The sequence below is a fragment of the Vanellus vanellus genome (assembly GCF_965231255.1).
Source record: "Vanellus vanellus genome assembly, chromosome: 2".
NCBI lineage: Eukaryota > Metazoa > Chordata > Aves > Charadriiformes > Charadriidae > Vanellus > Vanellus vanellus.
Window position 1 is genome coordinate 27,261,906 of NC_138906.1, and position 16,760 is coordinate 27,278,665.

At 42.3% G+C, this 16,760-nt stretch overlaps 1 protein-coding gene across 1 annotated transcript in view; it reads right to left on the reverse strand.

Annotated features, from left to right (window-relative positions):
* Window positions 1–2,512: 2,512 nt before the first annotated feature.
* CALCR (calcitonin receptor) overlaps window positions 2,513–16,760 on the reverse strand; it is a gene marked incomplete at both ends in the record, with an annotated part of 174,480 nt that continues 160,232 nt past the window's right edge. The window contains 2 exons of the mRNA XM_082480051.1: window positions 2,513–2,734; window positions 9,802–9,843. Coding sequence (XP_082336177.1) covers window positions 2,513–2,734; window positions 9,802–9,843 — 264 coding nt within the window. The remainder of the gene's footprint in view (window positions 2,735–9,801; window positions 9,844–16,760) is intronic.

A 16,760-nucleotide genomic window follows, 5' to 3' on the forward strand; every position in this document is an offset into this window, starting at 1 on the left:
AGCAACTCAGTGCCGGCCTCACGTACGGACAGTGGGAATTCGGTCCCCTCTCATAGAGCTGGATTTATACCTATCCCTCACAAGCTCCTTCCTGGAAGGGACTTTTCCAGTGAGATGGTGACTTGTGTAGGTAGACACGTACAGCATTTAAAATTTACAAATGAAGAGTAAAGCTTAGGGTCTAGATGTGTCAGTGAAGGAAAAACTGGATGAACACAACATTTAAAAATGGTTTCTAATTGCTAAGGATGCAATTGCCTCCTGTTTTCGAGGTCTATGCTGAACTGTATCGCGTAAGTCATTCCTGAACACTGAAAACGGTTCTTTACGGCTCATTTAAGTCAACAGGGATTTGTCTGCTGATTTCAATAGACTGAAATAGATTATCACGGTTTATGGCAGGACTAGCTTATGATATCTTTCTATGGGAGTCTCTAAAGTGCGTTTTACCTTGTGGCATACAGACTGTCCTGCAGTCCCTCCTCAACACACGTGCAGGGTTAGGGCCTCTGTCTGTAACCTCCAAAATCACCTCAAAACAATTGTCATTTAGTTCAAGTGCCTTATTTCAGTTTTTCTTTTCTCCTTTACTCTCTGAGAAGATCTGGAATTAAGGCTATTCTAACCCACAATATTTTAAGTACCTTTTGCAGTGCTGAGGGGAAAAATCATTATGGATGGAACCGCAGCAAGCAAATGAAGGAAAGGAAGAAATTCTACACCAGCAGCAGAAGTCTGCAACTGGTGGATGCGTGAATGCAACTGCATTATAAAGAACGGTATTCTGCCTCTTCCCATTCACCTGCCATGTAAGGCGGTGGATTTACAACTCCCAAGTCAGGGCTGGTATTTAGACATTTGAGATGAGCAAGTGTTACCACTAGCACTTGCCTCTTCCTCTGACCGTGTCTTCCTACTTGGGTTGGGGTGGAAGCATCAGATGCAGGTGTATCAACAGGGAAAACAAATGGGGGCTGATAACTTTTCAGCTTCCGTCAAAGTTAAGGACTATGATGGGTATCCTGAAGTTGTTAGCATTTGAAATATTCCATGCACCTCTCAGCCAAAGGCAAAGGAGTGGGAAATCTGTAGGACAGTTTTTCAGAGATATGCAAGAAGGAATGACATTATATTCATCAGAGATTTTATGCATAGAACTCCATAGGAGTCACAGCCCTGAAAAACTTCCTTGGCACTGCCCTTGCTGCTTGCAGATTCTTTACCATTAGCTTCATGTGGGAAATTAATCTATTTTATTTCTTTTGTGAATTGCAGAACTTTTGCAGTGACAGTACTGTAACTTCTACCTGCAAATCAGCTTCTCCCTGACCTGATTTCTGCCTCAACAGTCACACAGAGACTCTAATGATGCTTTGAATGTGTGATTAAAGGTGCTTATTACTCACAAAACTGTACTTCATCATGTTTTCCTGATGACAGACTCACACATGAAATCATCACCTTCAACTAGGGACTCAGAGCACAACCAGATTCTAAAAATAGATGATTCCTGTGCTAAGACATTAGTTTCTCATTTCTTACCTGGGATCCTTTACTGCTGTGATCACAATTTTATTACAGAGGCAAGCATTTGTCTAGCCTTCATCTCAGAATGGCTATTAAAGAAAATCATAATTTCCAAACAAATTTCACAGTTTATTCAGAGTGAAAGAATTGTGCCTTAATGATGAGTTTCTGGGCAGAGTAATAGGGTGACAATTTTTCCTATAAATAAATATTCTTGAACCACCAGTGTTGTTAAACAAAAATATTTTGAGATGCCTTCAGGGCTTGCGGGAGGCAGCCTAAAGAACCAGTCTGTTTCTCTGAGGGTGTTGTGATCTTGGTATGCAATGACTATTTTACCATTTTATGCACTTGCTAATGGGAAGGTAATATTTTGGGGTATCCTTTGGGGATGGTAATATTTTGGTCAACCCTTTGAAGATCATCAAGATTTGAATACTTTGGAGTGACTCGTTTTCTGTTAGTCTGTTTGATTTGTCTTGCAATGTGCAAAATCTTTTAAGAAGTCACCAAGCTCATTAAAAGGGGAAAAGTAAAGGACTCCAAGCCAGTTCATCTTGTGAAAGCTGATAGTTCCAAATCTAGCGTTAAAGAAAAGTACCAAAAGAAAAATTGCTGGAAGTTTCCAGTTGCCACGTACTGGCTCTTTCTTTCCTGTTTGCTATGGGCTACCTGGCACTGTTACAACTGTCGGATGGTCACGTCATACGGCCAGTATCAAGAGATGTGGAGATGACATAGCCTGGTGGGCACGTCCATGTTCACTCCCCGCTGCAGTGCAGAGGAAGAAATGCTATTTCCTGGACTGCGCCACACTCCCTCTATGCCATTGCTGTCAGAGGCTCATGTGGTTTGAATATGATGAGTCCTTCCTCCTGGTCTTGCCCTCTCCCACAGTGGCTTGGATTTCTACGGTCCCTCCCTTCTCCCCACTTTGTTCACAAGCAGAATGTGAAATGATGTGTCTGCAAGGGCTAGTACTGAGCTAAGCAGATGTCTCTCCAGATTTTAATGCAACGAGTTCAGAGTCCTCTACGTATCTCCCATTTAACTGTTCGTTGTTGGAATCATGATGGTACAGGTAAACGGGAACCTCTGTGATTGATGTCGCAGTGTAGGAGGTAGATCGCGTGGAACAGTGCTCTCGGCGCCTTTGGCCCCACTGGGTTTTGTACTGCGTCCATTGCCTCTTCAAAGCTCCTTGTACCTGTTAAAGAAGCATATAGTTAGGGTGAGGCATAATCTAAACCCCTATAATTCTAGCAAATTTTTAATTTGCTGCAGGATATAATAATAATAATAATAATAATAATAATAAAAAAAAAAAGCAAAGAAAAAAGAAAAGCTCCAGGTCTAATTCCATCAGGTTCAGTCTGCCTCTCTCCCCTGCTTTGCCCCCAGCTCCAGAAGCAGAGAAGTTACTCATCTCTTGGCCTTAACTCCCTCCCTGCCTACCCTATGGCAGCAATTAGTTTCTGCAGTTGTTACTGCTTATGAAGATTTGGTATGGGTTAGCTGTTCCCATAAGAGGTAGATGTGGAACAGATTTCTGCACAGGAACACCGTGGAATGCTATGGCAGAAGAGGGAAGAGGAAGGAGGGATGAGGATTAAAACCCATCTGATGCTGCAGCTGGATCTTGGCCCCTGGACTGGCTAATACATTGTGATCCCTGAAGAAACTTAACCTTGAGTACAACTGGCTGTGAATGGTAAAGTGTAAGTACACTTCAAGAGCTTGCCAGGGCTAATTTTGTAGAGGGGAAGAGTTAGAAGATTAGTACAGATAAACAGAGATTTTGTTCTGGTAAATTAAGAACAGGCTCTGTGCTGGCAAAAAAAATAGCATTGGTCATAGCCCTCTGCATATGAGAGAATTTCAACCTTTGGACATTCATCTTCTAGGAAGAAAATATTTTATTCAACATTTACATTAATGGTGATGTTATATATGGTGCTAGGATATGACTTAAGCTATTGACTCCTGCCAGGGAATAAGAAGCCCTTCTCTTGCTGCATGTTGAGACACACTGGCACTTGCTAGCTCCTTCCCAAAGGAAGCATTGAGACGTGAGCAGAGACTGGGCAAACCCTGACTCTGTGTGTTCAGATCAGCGATTCCAGCCAGCAAAATGTGATAACTGTGGCAGTTTGCCATAATAATCTGCTGTAAATGACCACTCCTCCAGAGAAAGGCAGAGGCAGATGAGGCACTGCGGTAACAGGAGTGTCCCAGAGTTTCTGTGCTCCTGCTGAGCTGGGTGTTGTACGTCAGTTTTGCCCAGGCAGCAGTCTGAAGTCACTCTCTAGGCTCTGTGCAGAACAGTATCTTTGATTCATGTAGATTAATCTAAAAGACTTTAATATTTCCCAAGTCTCCACAGTTCTAATCACTCTACTAGTATGTATATGGTAAAATGTTATCTACTCACCACCCACAGCTGCCTTCAAGAAAGCTGTTTCATGTCACATAAGGACAAGGCTTCATAAGGAATTGCTATGAATCTGAGATGCTTACTGAGTGTACAGCAGGACTATGCAGCATGCCAAGAGTGGATATTTCAATTGCTTTGGCTTTTTATTTTTAATCCAAGACACAAGCCAAGGTATTAGGATTCATGCTATAAATCCTTACTCACGCAAGTAGTTGCACTGACTTTGGTATGGCTACTTTCTTGAGTAAACAAACGTTTGCTGGACTAGTCCTTTATAACTTAACTGAAAATTATATCCGTGCCCAGTTTCCAATACTAGCTCTTTTTTTTTTTGCTATTGTTTAGCTTAAGACAAAGTAGTTAAGAGTTCTTTTCATCTGGAGAAATGTATTCCTATTTGCCTTCTCCTAACACATAAAGAAAAGAAAACAAATGGCTGAGCGTAGGCTAATTAGATATCAAGCACAGAAAAGGCATATGGTGACAACGGAACTTTAATTACTGGGGCTGTAAGCAAAGCTTACTGTGCCAATATTGAGATTTAAAGTGAAATGGCTGCATGCAGAGATGTTTCATATCGCACCATCGCCAAAGTTTGTTAGTGAGAAAGAACTACTGCATGAAAGACTAATGCAGGTGTAGCACACGATACAGAAATATTACACGAGGTAAACCCCATAAAGATTTTAGTCACTTTAAAACTGCCTTTTGATGTTACAGTATGAATATTGTAGCTTAGTCACCCTAGAAGCTATGGGGAGGGACTGGAAGAAGAAATCTTCAGAAGGATTAAGTCAGTGATTTTCCCCAGAAGCACACTGGGGCAGCAGTTCCCGTAACCTATGGCCGGACACAATGAGGATATTGCAGAAGCCTTGGGTGTTCCCAGCAGCTCTGCCCGCCCGCATCCATCTCTCCAATGCTGCCACCACGGTCATTAGAGCCTGCAGCCACTGCACCCCTCCGGCCATCGCCTCTGCCCCTAAGTGTTGAGCGTGTTTGCATTTCACAGCAGTTCCTCCATTCAGATTAATCTGTCTTTAGTGAAGGTGGCAAGAACACGCTCTTACAGCCTTCCCGTTCCTCTCCTTGCCCCCCTGCCCCTGCGTAGAGCCCAAGGCTTTGATCGCTCTTGCATGGGGAGAAGAGCTGCTGTGAAGGTGATGAGCTCCTGCTGAGCTCTCAAACTGCTCTCAGTTGAACTGGACCCTGATGGCCTGCCAGGGCAACCACAGGTCTGGAGATGATAACAGGGTTAACTGAAGAGGGAAGAACAATGTCACTGAGCCTGCCGTGAGGAGCTTATAGTTTTGTTCTCAGGAGGGAGTGACACTTAAATTGTACGTCTGGTCCGGGAGAGAACAGGCACATCCCTTCCAGTTCAGCCCCTGATTAGAAGTGCCATTAGTCAGGTTTAAAAGGCTCCATGGAGCAGTGAGAGCATGAGGTCAAAGCAGATGGGTTTTTATTCTCTGCTGAGCTGCTGGCCTGTACAAGAATCCGGCCACAAATGGATAATGGATAGTACAAGCTGCTGCACTTGAGTAAAACAACGTGTTAATCTAGGTTTCTGCCGTGATTCCAGGGATCTCAGATGATCACAATTCAGTGCCAACTAAAACTATTCATGCACGGATTTTAAATGTGTAAGCGGCATTACTGAAAATCACATGCACAGTCATCACATATTAACGACCAAGGAGGCTCCTGGGGACCGGGAGGGGCAGGGAGATGGCTGCCATGCGTGATAGCAGATGGAAGAAAGTAAAGTCTAAAGAAATTAAGAGCCTGAGTTTATTTACTGAGTCCCACTCTTCAGAACTTAAAAGGTTTTTCTGTTCTCTATTAGCCATTCACGCCCCTTTGGCACACAAGATACACGGCTGTTTTTTTTTTTCCAAACAGACTTTCCATTTTGTTGGCCAGTCTTGCAGTCTAGAAGCAATCTCAAGCCTGGAAATATGGTCTGGTGAGCAGACTATTGCAGAGACCTTGTATCATCTGTACAATGCTGTTGTTGTTGGACAAACTACTGTGCTGCTGGACACTGAGATTTTTTATGAAAAGGCACAAGAAGATCTATCATTTTAAAAGTCCAAAACAAATCCGTTGTTTATGTGTTTTTCCACGTGAATGTAGGCATCGGTACAGCTTCTTATTGCTATTTTTATATTTCTTTCTATAGATGGGCTCATGGTACTAAAGGGAGGTTGGTGAGGTAGTAGGGGATGAATGCAATATGAAACACTGTCAGGTGGTACTGAGTTTAGCATTGTTTGTCCTGGCTAATCTTCATGTATTTCATCCTTGAAGTTAAATATTCCATTAGGAAAAAGTAAATCCCAGAGTATCCAGGCTCCTGTGGTAGTAAAATTAATCTCCTTGCCCCACACTGAATTTTCTCATGAGAAATAATTTTGGGCTCTATAGCTGCAGATGTATACAGCAGCTTGGAAACAATCTCCTGCCATGACTGAAGACCAGACTGTGGCTTTGGTCTATGTCATACTGCACACAGCAGGACTGGGGGAAATTATCTCAACTTACTTCTCTTGGGCAGCCAAACTCAGACTAGCACTCCCTTTGGAAGGACCTAACGCATGGCATGAGTCTGTTGCTGGTCCTCTATAGGCTTTGTGCCTTATATACCTACACCTTGTGTAACTGCGGGAATAAATGGGACTTAGAGGAAGGGGGTCATAATCCTTTCATCCTCTTCTGGCACAGCCCAGCACAGCTACTCTAGTACATAAACTTCCTTGATGTTTATTGGTAAAGTGCTGATGCAAGTAGCACCAAACTGTCTTGAGCCTATATTAGAGAGGTGTCATCTTTGGCTCTCTGCCCACCTTAACAGGAAATTCTACAAAAAAAGCTCCCTTATTGTCCAGTAAATAAAATTTCCTATAAGAAAATAATGAGATGGTTTCTCAGCATCCCTGTCATCGACCATGTTAGACAGTCTGCAAGTCTGCAGCAGACACAGCAATTTTAAAAATGGGTGTAATGGTGAAAAGTACCCAAGCACCAATGAAAATTACACTCAACGTGTCTGGGAAACCTGAATCCCCACAGCTGTTTGTCCTTACTGCCTGACACTGAAGGATGTTTCTGATCAACGACTTCATCAAGGAGTCATTAATCCTACATGCAGTCTGCAGCTACCTGCAGGTAGCTAAGCCATCCATGTGATTACTTATGGGAGCAACAGAGTACAAAGCTGGATGCCACATTTCAATATCAGGCTCATTTTTATCTCATTTTGGGCACCATCCTTTCCAGATGTGTCCTCTTAGTGACGGCTCACTGACAATTCAAGTATCAGAAGTGGATATCCAGATGAGAGTGTTTCACAAGGAAGCAGTCCTTTTGCTGTGGGCTGCCAGATGTGTCAAAAAGACTGTCAGAGGCGACTAGGGGTTTGGTGACTATTTCTGTTATTGTTATTTGTATCCAGACTGTGCATCTTCAGTCCACGTAAGGAACGACTGGCTGCTGTTGCACCTTCCTAACAGCAGCTCAGTCAGCGCAGAAGTCCACAAAGTGCAGCACATCTCCGAGGATGGACATCTGAATATCATGTATGAATATGGTGTATTTCCTTAATCCAAATATATTTATTCTGAATTCTAAATTAATTTCATACAATACTTAATGAACGGAAGAGAGCTGCATATTTATTTTAGACTAATTTTCATTCCTGGAATGTGGCTTTTAGTTTTCTACCTAGCGCACTCTAGGTTAGTTCATATAACAGGTAAACTCACTCATACCTTGCAATCTAATTTTGAATTAAATGATGCATATGGTCTGCCATGAGGTTGGCAAGCAGATGCTCCAGATCTGTCCATCATCGGGTAACCTGAAAATTGTATTACTGGAGTTGTAAAGGTAGATATGCTTCTCTGACGTTGTGGCATTGCCAAAAGTACTTTGGAATTAGAGCTGTCTGATGAAACTCAGCTAAGAAACAAACAGCCTTTAAGACATTTTACGTTTTCAGTGCATTTTCTTGCTGCCTTTCCTCATTTTTAGCATTGCTACAGCCTTTCTAGGCACAAATCCATATGTTCGCATTAGAGTTGGAGAATAACAGAGTAATCGACCTTTTACTCTAAAGCTATAAAACACTAAGCAAATTCATTTCGCAAAATCTAATCTGAAAAAAATGGAAGGCGACACTGGGGAGAATGAAGAAGGCAATGTTCAAGGCCAGGATTTTGGGGTAACACATTGTTCGGAGGCAAGCGAGGACACACTGGAGCACTGCCTGTACATAGCTATGCAGTCATTCCTATGGGGAAAGGATGTTTCAACATTTGCCTGGCTGGTCTCTACTTTCTCCACGCCTACCAGGGAGAATCAGAGGTCTTTCTGTGTTTCCAGGGCATGGAGATTGGACTGTGCCAGAAAGCGGTGACAGTAAGGGAGAAGGAGACAGGTGGCAGTAGCCTTCAGATCCTGGGGACAGAAATGTGATAGGAAAAAAGCAGTTGTACGTCTCTCCAATTTTTTTTTTAATTGGAACCATGAAACCATGAACTTCTGTAGCATGATCATTACAGTTATCATTTCGTGTTATGTTCTGGTGTCATTCAGTGCTCACCTTTTGCCATTCTCTTATTCTCCTGAGAAGCCATGCTACAGAATTACAGTGAGAGGCCTCTAATCTTTTCTACTGTTGCATTTCGCTGTACGTTTACGCAGCAAGCCAGCCAGAAGCAAATGTATAGCTATGTCAACAGGTGGTAGCAGAATTTAATACTCTCTGCCATCCTGAAAGTTAGCAAACCAGCTAGTAGCACCTTATCAATAGGTAACTTGGTTCAAGTCACTATCAAAACATCCGTGTGGTCACATTATTACTGGGAACTTGCTACTTTCTAATAATATACAGAGATAAACAGGAGCACAAATATCTTTTTGGGTTGACATACTGAGTGTTAGCATCACAAAGCTTGCTCTGCACCTCATGCATCTGCTCTGGATTAAAAATTAACTTTTTATAGGACTTTCTAGCTTTTCTAAGATATGCTGCATTTTATTTTGCTGCAGTTGAATTCTCCTGATGTATTGAAAAAGCATTTTTCTGCTAACCATCTTTGGAAAATGGCTTACTGTAGGAATTTAAATGGCTCTTGACATATTTTAACCAGCTATTTTTTTGTTAAAAACAAGAAGTAGTGAAGTGGACACAAAACTAGCTGTAGGTATCTAAAATATTGATCCAGCTGTAAGAGAACAGGAGACATCTTTGCCTCAAGGATTTTTATTTCTCAGTGACTACGTGAGAAATACTAAACATAAAAAGGCCAGTGCTAATCCTCAAAGGAGTGAAAGTAATCGCACTCCTCCAGGATCCTCTGCTCTGACAGTGCTACTGGGGATGGCATCTCCACCACGGCCCTGGGGATGAATGCAGCACACGGCTCTCCAGGACAGACCCCTGAAGATCCCCACTGCTTCGTATGGGGCATCGTGGTCCTTCCAGGTGATCCATCCCGCTATTCTGGGGCAGGAGGGGCAGTAGAGCATTTTTCTCCTTTACTTAGACCTCTGTCCCAAACTGCAGATGGCAGAGGCAGAGTGTCACACCTGTACCTCGTTTGGTGCCATCTGCTTTGTAATGGTAACACTCCTGATTCATCTGCTCAGAGACACTCAGGTCACGCTCTACACAGAGCTTTCAAAAATGCACACTGCTGCTTGTATGGAGAGGGTAAAAAGCTACTTTGTGTGGTTTCAAAGTTTGTAGCACGGCATGCTTCATTTCTGCATCAATGAACAACGAAGTGACTATTTTTCAAGTTCTGTTCATTTGCTGTATTTCACATGCTTACCTCACCATTGAAGAAGCAGAATATAGTTGCCACAAGTAAGCCCTAAGAGAAAGGAAAAGAAAAGAGTTTAGAGATCACAATATATACACTTTTTTTCGGTGATGTTTGGAAGTTTTGTCTCGAGGGATACAAGATAAAATATTAGTCCACTTCCTTTACATCACAGACATTTCACCTAACCTCCCTCTCATTCACAGTTATCTTGTTACACCCATTTTTGTCTTTTCAATATAATTTACCTTTTTTATCTATATTACTAGCATTTACAGATTATCTATTTTGGCTGTGAAGTTATTTTTGTACCAGAGGTGTGAGAAGGAAAATTAAATGGTACGTAAGGTAGATACCTTCCTTACAGGGGAGTACCACACTGGTACTGGCTTTGCAGAGGAATTGTGTCCTACATGCTGCCACTCCTTCGTCAGAGTGCAGTTACCCAGTTAAAAGCGTGGGCCAAGGAGAATCCAGCTGCTCCAGGGAGGCTTTACATCAAACTACGTGTCAGGATAAATGAGTTTGTATGTGGGGCATCCCAATGGATGGCGGGGATGTGAAAATAGGTGTAAATGGTCAGAAAAAGGAAAACAAACCACAATAGGTGAGTTAGAAGGTAGGGGCGGAGAAAAAAGAAGAGGAGAGATTGCAGATCATACCTTGGTCCTAAACGGCTTAAAATTAATTTAATTATTGCCACAGTTGTTCAGATAATATTTCACTACTGCTACAAGATTAAACAGGGCCAAGCCAAGGACATGAGGTGAGAAAGTGTGAAATTAGTAAGAGAGAAAATTCTCGCACGCAGAGCCTGCCGTTCGGAATCATGTAGTTACACTGGTCCATGCTCTAAACCGCACTCGCTCTTATTAAAATAGCATTATATAACATCAGTGGGAGCCAAATGCCTTCATTTTAAATTACTTAAAGCAGTTATTATAAACTAAACGTATGGCAGTTTGTGAAACTGAGGGGAAAACTGCAATACAATAGTTTGTGTTCCCAAGGGCTGCTTTGAAGAGCTTTACAGCTGTATCTTTTTTATAAACCCTCATTTAACTGATTACCAGTTAAATTGTAGCTAACGCTTTGCAAAATGTCTTGGACTCTCAAGTGTGTATTTTGGACCACAAACGTAGGGTAAGCAGTAACTGCTTTAACAAAATTCTTATATATTAGAGATGCACAGGCTGGTTTGAAGAGGTGCTGACCACCTGAATTTTGGCAGTTATTTTACTCCAATAAATCTTCTCTAATGCAGAATTTGTGATTTGACTTGACTTCAAATATGAACAGAGCAGAGCACGTGCGAGGTGGAGGAAGGGGAGACATAGTGAGAAAAAGAAAGTTTCTTTTCATGTTTTGGAAAAACAGTGAGCATTCTCAAAGAACTCAAATCCCAGTATACAATACGCGATGCACAACAGTTTGCTCATAAGCTCTGGTTTAAGAAACACCACAAAGTCAACCTAAATCTTACGCCTCCAAAACAGGACTTTGTCAGATCACAGATTCCAAAATAGAAAAATATACACAAGGGGAGCAAATGCATCACTTCCCGGTGCCCTATATTGATTTTCTGCTGCACTGTGTGTGCTACATTAATTTGCACAGTCTTGCAAAACATCTGCTGTTGACTGCATGGTACATGGTCTCAGCAGGGGTCTCACTATTTTGCTAAAGTGTGCTTATATTAACAGCAGTCAGCCACAACGGGAAATGAAATGCATCTTGATCTGCTCTGGGAGTAGAGATGCTCGATGGACGTCCCATGTGAGGCACGGCGGACACAAAAGATGCCAGGAGGAGAGAAAGAACTGGAGAGCTTTTTCTAAGTCTGTTCTTCAGCGAGAGTGTTTAGGGGGAATTTGGGAACTGCAGTTCACCTAAAGGCAGAATTGAACCTGAACTATTGAAGTGAAGCCATTTTCCATTTCAGTTACTCCTCTGTTACATTCTGCAATTTGTCTACTTTTCTTTTGTGGAGAGTGTAGTACCCTTAGCTAGTGTTTTCTCCAGACAACTTCTGACAGAAAAGCTAAAGAGGAAGCTGTGGTGACACCTCATCCCTTCGGTTGCTCTTCTAGTTTGGAGTGAGCTGAGAGCAGAGCTGGTTCCTTGCTATTTTGAGACCATGGATGTTGTACATCTTCTGGCTGAAGAAATTATTTTCTCTCGTTTGTCCCATATACATCTTGCTGCTCTTCTTCCACTAGCGACGGCGCTCTGGGCTCTGCCATCTGTTTCTATTTCTATTTCTATTTCTATTTCTATTTCTATTTCTATTTCTATTTCTATTTCTATTTCTATTTCTATTTCTATTTCTATTTCTATTTCTATTTCTATTTCTATTTCTATTTCTATTTCTATTATTTTCTATTCTTATTTCTTCCAATTTATACGTAATTTTTTTGCCCATAGTTCAGAGTACTATCATTATCTTCATCTGTAAAGCTACAGAAATATCTATAGCACATACCAGCTTTGTCTCTCTGGAGCCAGGAGGGCTTGGCATGATGATAATTTTACAACGGGTCTATTAAAACATGTGACAGACTGGGTGTAGGTTAATTACTTCATGTACGGCCCACAGGTTAATTCTCATATTTCTTTGACATATGTCTTCCATTTTGTCTCTAACTGCTGCTGGTTTTTGCTTAGGGTGCAATTCTTGTTGAGGCTGAGATCTCTCGGTCAATTATATCTCTTTGCCTCTGTGTGGAATTGTTAAACTGATGGGTGATATATCGTCTGCTGAGAGCAGGACAACGCTGGCTGTGGTATTGAAGGCAGAGATGAAAAATACATTCATTTTGAGATTAAGGCCTTTAATGACTTGTTCTGAAATTCTTTATTTCTGTAACGGTGTGAAGACCAGATGAATGTGGCTTTTGGTCGAATCATGCTTTAGAGATTGTTCAGAGTCAGCAGCTCTCAGACCTTCATGTACCTTATTGACCCCATAGTGAGTTTTTCCCTGTGTTTAAGTGCCTATACTGGTCCAAGGACATTCTTTGCTTGACAGGTATTTAATTTGTGTCTAACTCTCCTAGAAAACCTGAGTGTCTTGAAGAGAAGTTCCAGTAATTTGCTCAGGTTAAAAAGAAACAAACAAAAAATACTGATGTGGATACTTCAAATTTACACGGGTTTCTGGTACCTCAGTTGTTTTTCTTCTACCTTATGTCTCCATAAAACCAAGAAAGCATATACATATATATGCTTACTCCTGTTATCCCTAAGCATTTCCATGGCCTTAGTTTCTGCCCTAATTACACACTGTGTTGCTGTTAAACTTTAGTGGGATGATATGTTCATTATTGATGGTAGAAGATGATGGCACATATAATTGTACTGATGGCCATAATATAAAACATCGGTTTCTGATCCTCTGTGTGGGCTTTGGTCCATGTCCAAAGAGAAAAACAACACTGTATTCTTCATCATCTTCATTCACAGCATTCATACAGCATCTCTGAGGTAACTGACTCTGTTACCTTCATTTACGTTAGGTAAGCAAAATAAGCAAAGCAAAGAATGTGTCTGTGCAGTTTCTGCTGCTACCGAGGTGGGGAGATTGTCACGAGAGGGCTGAAGATGGCAGCCCACCTGCTGCAAAATGAGGGAGACACCCCATCAGCAAAAGCTCACACTTTGCTGCTTCTCCCGTTCTCTGCTGGCACTTTCATTACTGTCCTTTTGTACATTAATTTTTCATACAAAAAATGGCACTTTATTATATCCAGATTAAAAAAAAAACCAACACATTTTCCTCAACTTTTATTGGCTCAAAATATTAGAAAGTTTTGAAATTATTAATAATGCAAAGAGAAAAGGAACAGGAAATAAAAAAACCCTCCCTTATGTTGTCAAAAGCAGTCCTATGACCTTAACTTTGCACAGAAGGAAAAATTGTTTCTGGTTTGGCATCACAGAGGATATTTATTTCCCTTTAAATGGAGAAACAGATGGAACGAATACTTTCTAGAATACACTGAAACATCTTACTAGTTTTAAGAGGCTACTTTTAAACGTGTTAATTTTCTTCTGCGCAAAGCTGCATAGAGACTTAAATTTACAGCTTGGAGGCAGGGTGGATCTATAAGTGACCCAAACCCATGGCTAAAAGATACAAAATGCCCTTTGCACACCTGAGGCCCCGATGAGCTGTATCTTCCCGCCTGGCGGGGCGGGTGCTGCAGCCCTGAGGGTGCTGCTTGGAAGCTGCTGAGTGACGCAGAAGTAATCTTACTTGTGGAGAAAGAAAACTTTGATTATTCCCCATTTAATAGAAAAACCCCTTTTATTTGCCAATAAACCCCAAGGCCCTTATGCTGAATAGCATTTTAATTTCTCGTTAGAGGCAGACTTGCACATCCAGGGCCACAGTCAGCAAGGTATTGAGAGGAAGTGTACCTTTAAGTGCTTGCGTATTGCTGCTGATTCGGGGGCTATTTCTCCACTGCCCCGAACAGACCTCCAGGGCTAAATCTTCCCTGGCATAGCAACAGTGCCATGTTGGGTAATGTGACAGCCTCTGCAAACCCAGCTACGGGATGCCGGAGGGAGAATTTGGTGAGAGGGGACAACTGGTGGAAGGAGCTTGCAATCAGGAGTATGTTAACCTCTGGGCTTATTTGAGAGCATCTGGTGGGGGGGTCTGTATGTGGAACTAATTGATGTATCATGGGGTTACTGCACTTTTCTACTCTTCACTTTTTCTTGCAAGGCCTCTGCTATGGACCAACGTCAAAGATCAGAAGTTGGGATAATGGGATGTGCTCGCTGGTAGTATACCCACTGACAGGAGATGAGCACCCTGACCTCTTTGCAGCGTGAGAACCCTTGAAAGATGCTCAGTGGTTCCTGGGGTGGGGGAAGGGGCGCCAGCAGCCCCAGGGCCAGCAGAGGTGGAGATGGCCCCACCAGGGTGTGAGGCACAAGCCACGTCCTTCCTGCCCTCTCAGCATGGAGACCGGAGCGCAGTTACGGGCAGGAAAGGGGGCTGCTGCTGCTGCTGCATCACTCCTTGGCAGAAGGCACCCTCTTTGCCCAGGTGTACCATTTCATCTTCTCTGTGACACCATGGGGCTTTTCAAGCTTTTAAGTGGAAGATGTGTTTTCATGCTAGAGGTGTGTAAGAAGCCAGAGCATCCCATACCATCCTGTTTTACACCCTGAGGAAGACTGCATCTTTCATGTGCTTTCAGCATCATCTAACAGGCCTTTGAAAGTCAAGTCCTCCAGGAAAATCTGCAACTCACTGGCTGTTATGGAGTGCAAATGTTTGCTTTGTGGTGCGTACTTTAGGAGCACTGTTTAACAAGCTAACTGCGTGTTCAGCAACGCACCTCCTGCATCCCACACTGCATAAATTATTCCACATAAGGGTTGAAATATCTTTCTTTTGCCTGGTGCAATCTTCATTTCAGCACAGCCTGGAGACTGAAGAGCTGATACTGGTGATGGTGAGGGGAGATACTAATCTTTGCTTTTACAGGATCCATGGGAAGCTATCTGGCTGGGCTGGAGAAGTACATGCATTCATATTTGCAGCACAGAAGCCAGGCTTCATTTTTTTTTATCATTTATTCATCTGCTCTACAGATCTGTTAAGAAGAATTTGGTCTGTGAGGTGAAATGGACACCATTTGATACAGAGGAGGTAGACATACAGAGTTTATGAATTGCTCATATAAATGTATTGGAAAAAACACTTCTGCTTAAAACAGTGAGCACTGACGATAGTATTGCAAAAAGAGCAGGACTGCTGTAATTCAAAAGTGACTTCAGTAGAGGAAACCTAGCATGTAACATCTTGATGTGCTGTTTTTCAACTGGGAAAAACATTTTCTGAAAGAAATACCATTACACAGCTTCTTGTGGGAACAAATTTTTTTCTCATTCATCATCTTCAATCATCTGATTTTTACAATAGACCACAGTGCTCGTTTGCACCATTTGTGTGTACGTGGACAACGTAGCTAATATATCAAACCACTGTGCTCATGTAGAGCAGTGATGTGCTGTTGAAAAACTGTCTCTCTTTCTGTTCTAGAAAAGGCATAAAAAATGTATTGTTTAACCAGTGCAGAAATGGAGAATGTATTATATTTTCCATAAAAAAAACCATAATTGCACCCATGATGCGCACTTGTATATGATTGACATGCCACAGGATGCAAAGACTAATAGACTGCTGCTAGTTTGTGGAGGGGCAGGCTGCGCTGTGGTTTATTACAGCATAATAACTAGTGGGGAAATATAGCCGTTATACGAGCTAATAGAGTATCTGCTAATTACATGATCAGTCCTAGAAGAAAATGAGCACCGGAGGAGTGATTATATAGCTGGCTATCTTAAATATGCATACAAGAAATGTTTGGGAAAGGATTTAGAAAGTTTATTTTAGAATACAATTAAAAATCCATGCTAAATAGAAAAGGGAGCGTTGCTGTCGGCTGCAGTTAGCAGGACAACTGCATAACCCTCCCCAAAGGCCAAATTTTACGTGCTGGTGGGAAGCACGCTGGGATTATATTGCAGAGGTGTCAAGAGCTCTTCTGTGATGACTGCGTTGCTGCCCTGGCCCAGGGGACAGCTCTGGGTGGGCTGTCACCACTTGGCATGTGTGGTGGCCTCTCTGGGCACAGCAGCAGCGGGGCACAGGCAGTGCCCACCATGTGCCCACGCTGGTGTTCCCCAGCACCGTCCCTGCTGCTGAAATGGGGCAAAATGTATTGGCAGTGGGCTATCGGGGTCAATAAGCCATGGAGAGACACCTTTTCCCGATGGTTGGGACAAGAGAAGGAGGAACCCATCAGAGATAAAACTTTGCCTCCTTGGATCCCTCCCTCACCTAATCCCATCCATCAGGACAGCAGTTTCTCACGATACTTTGCTTTTGTTTCTGGTTCCATTTTAACCTTGGTTTGGTGACTTTCTATTGCACGATGATCATAATT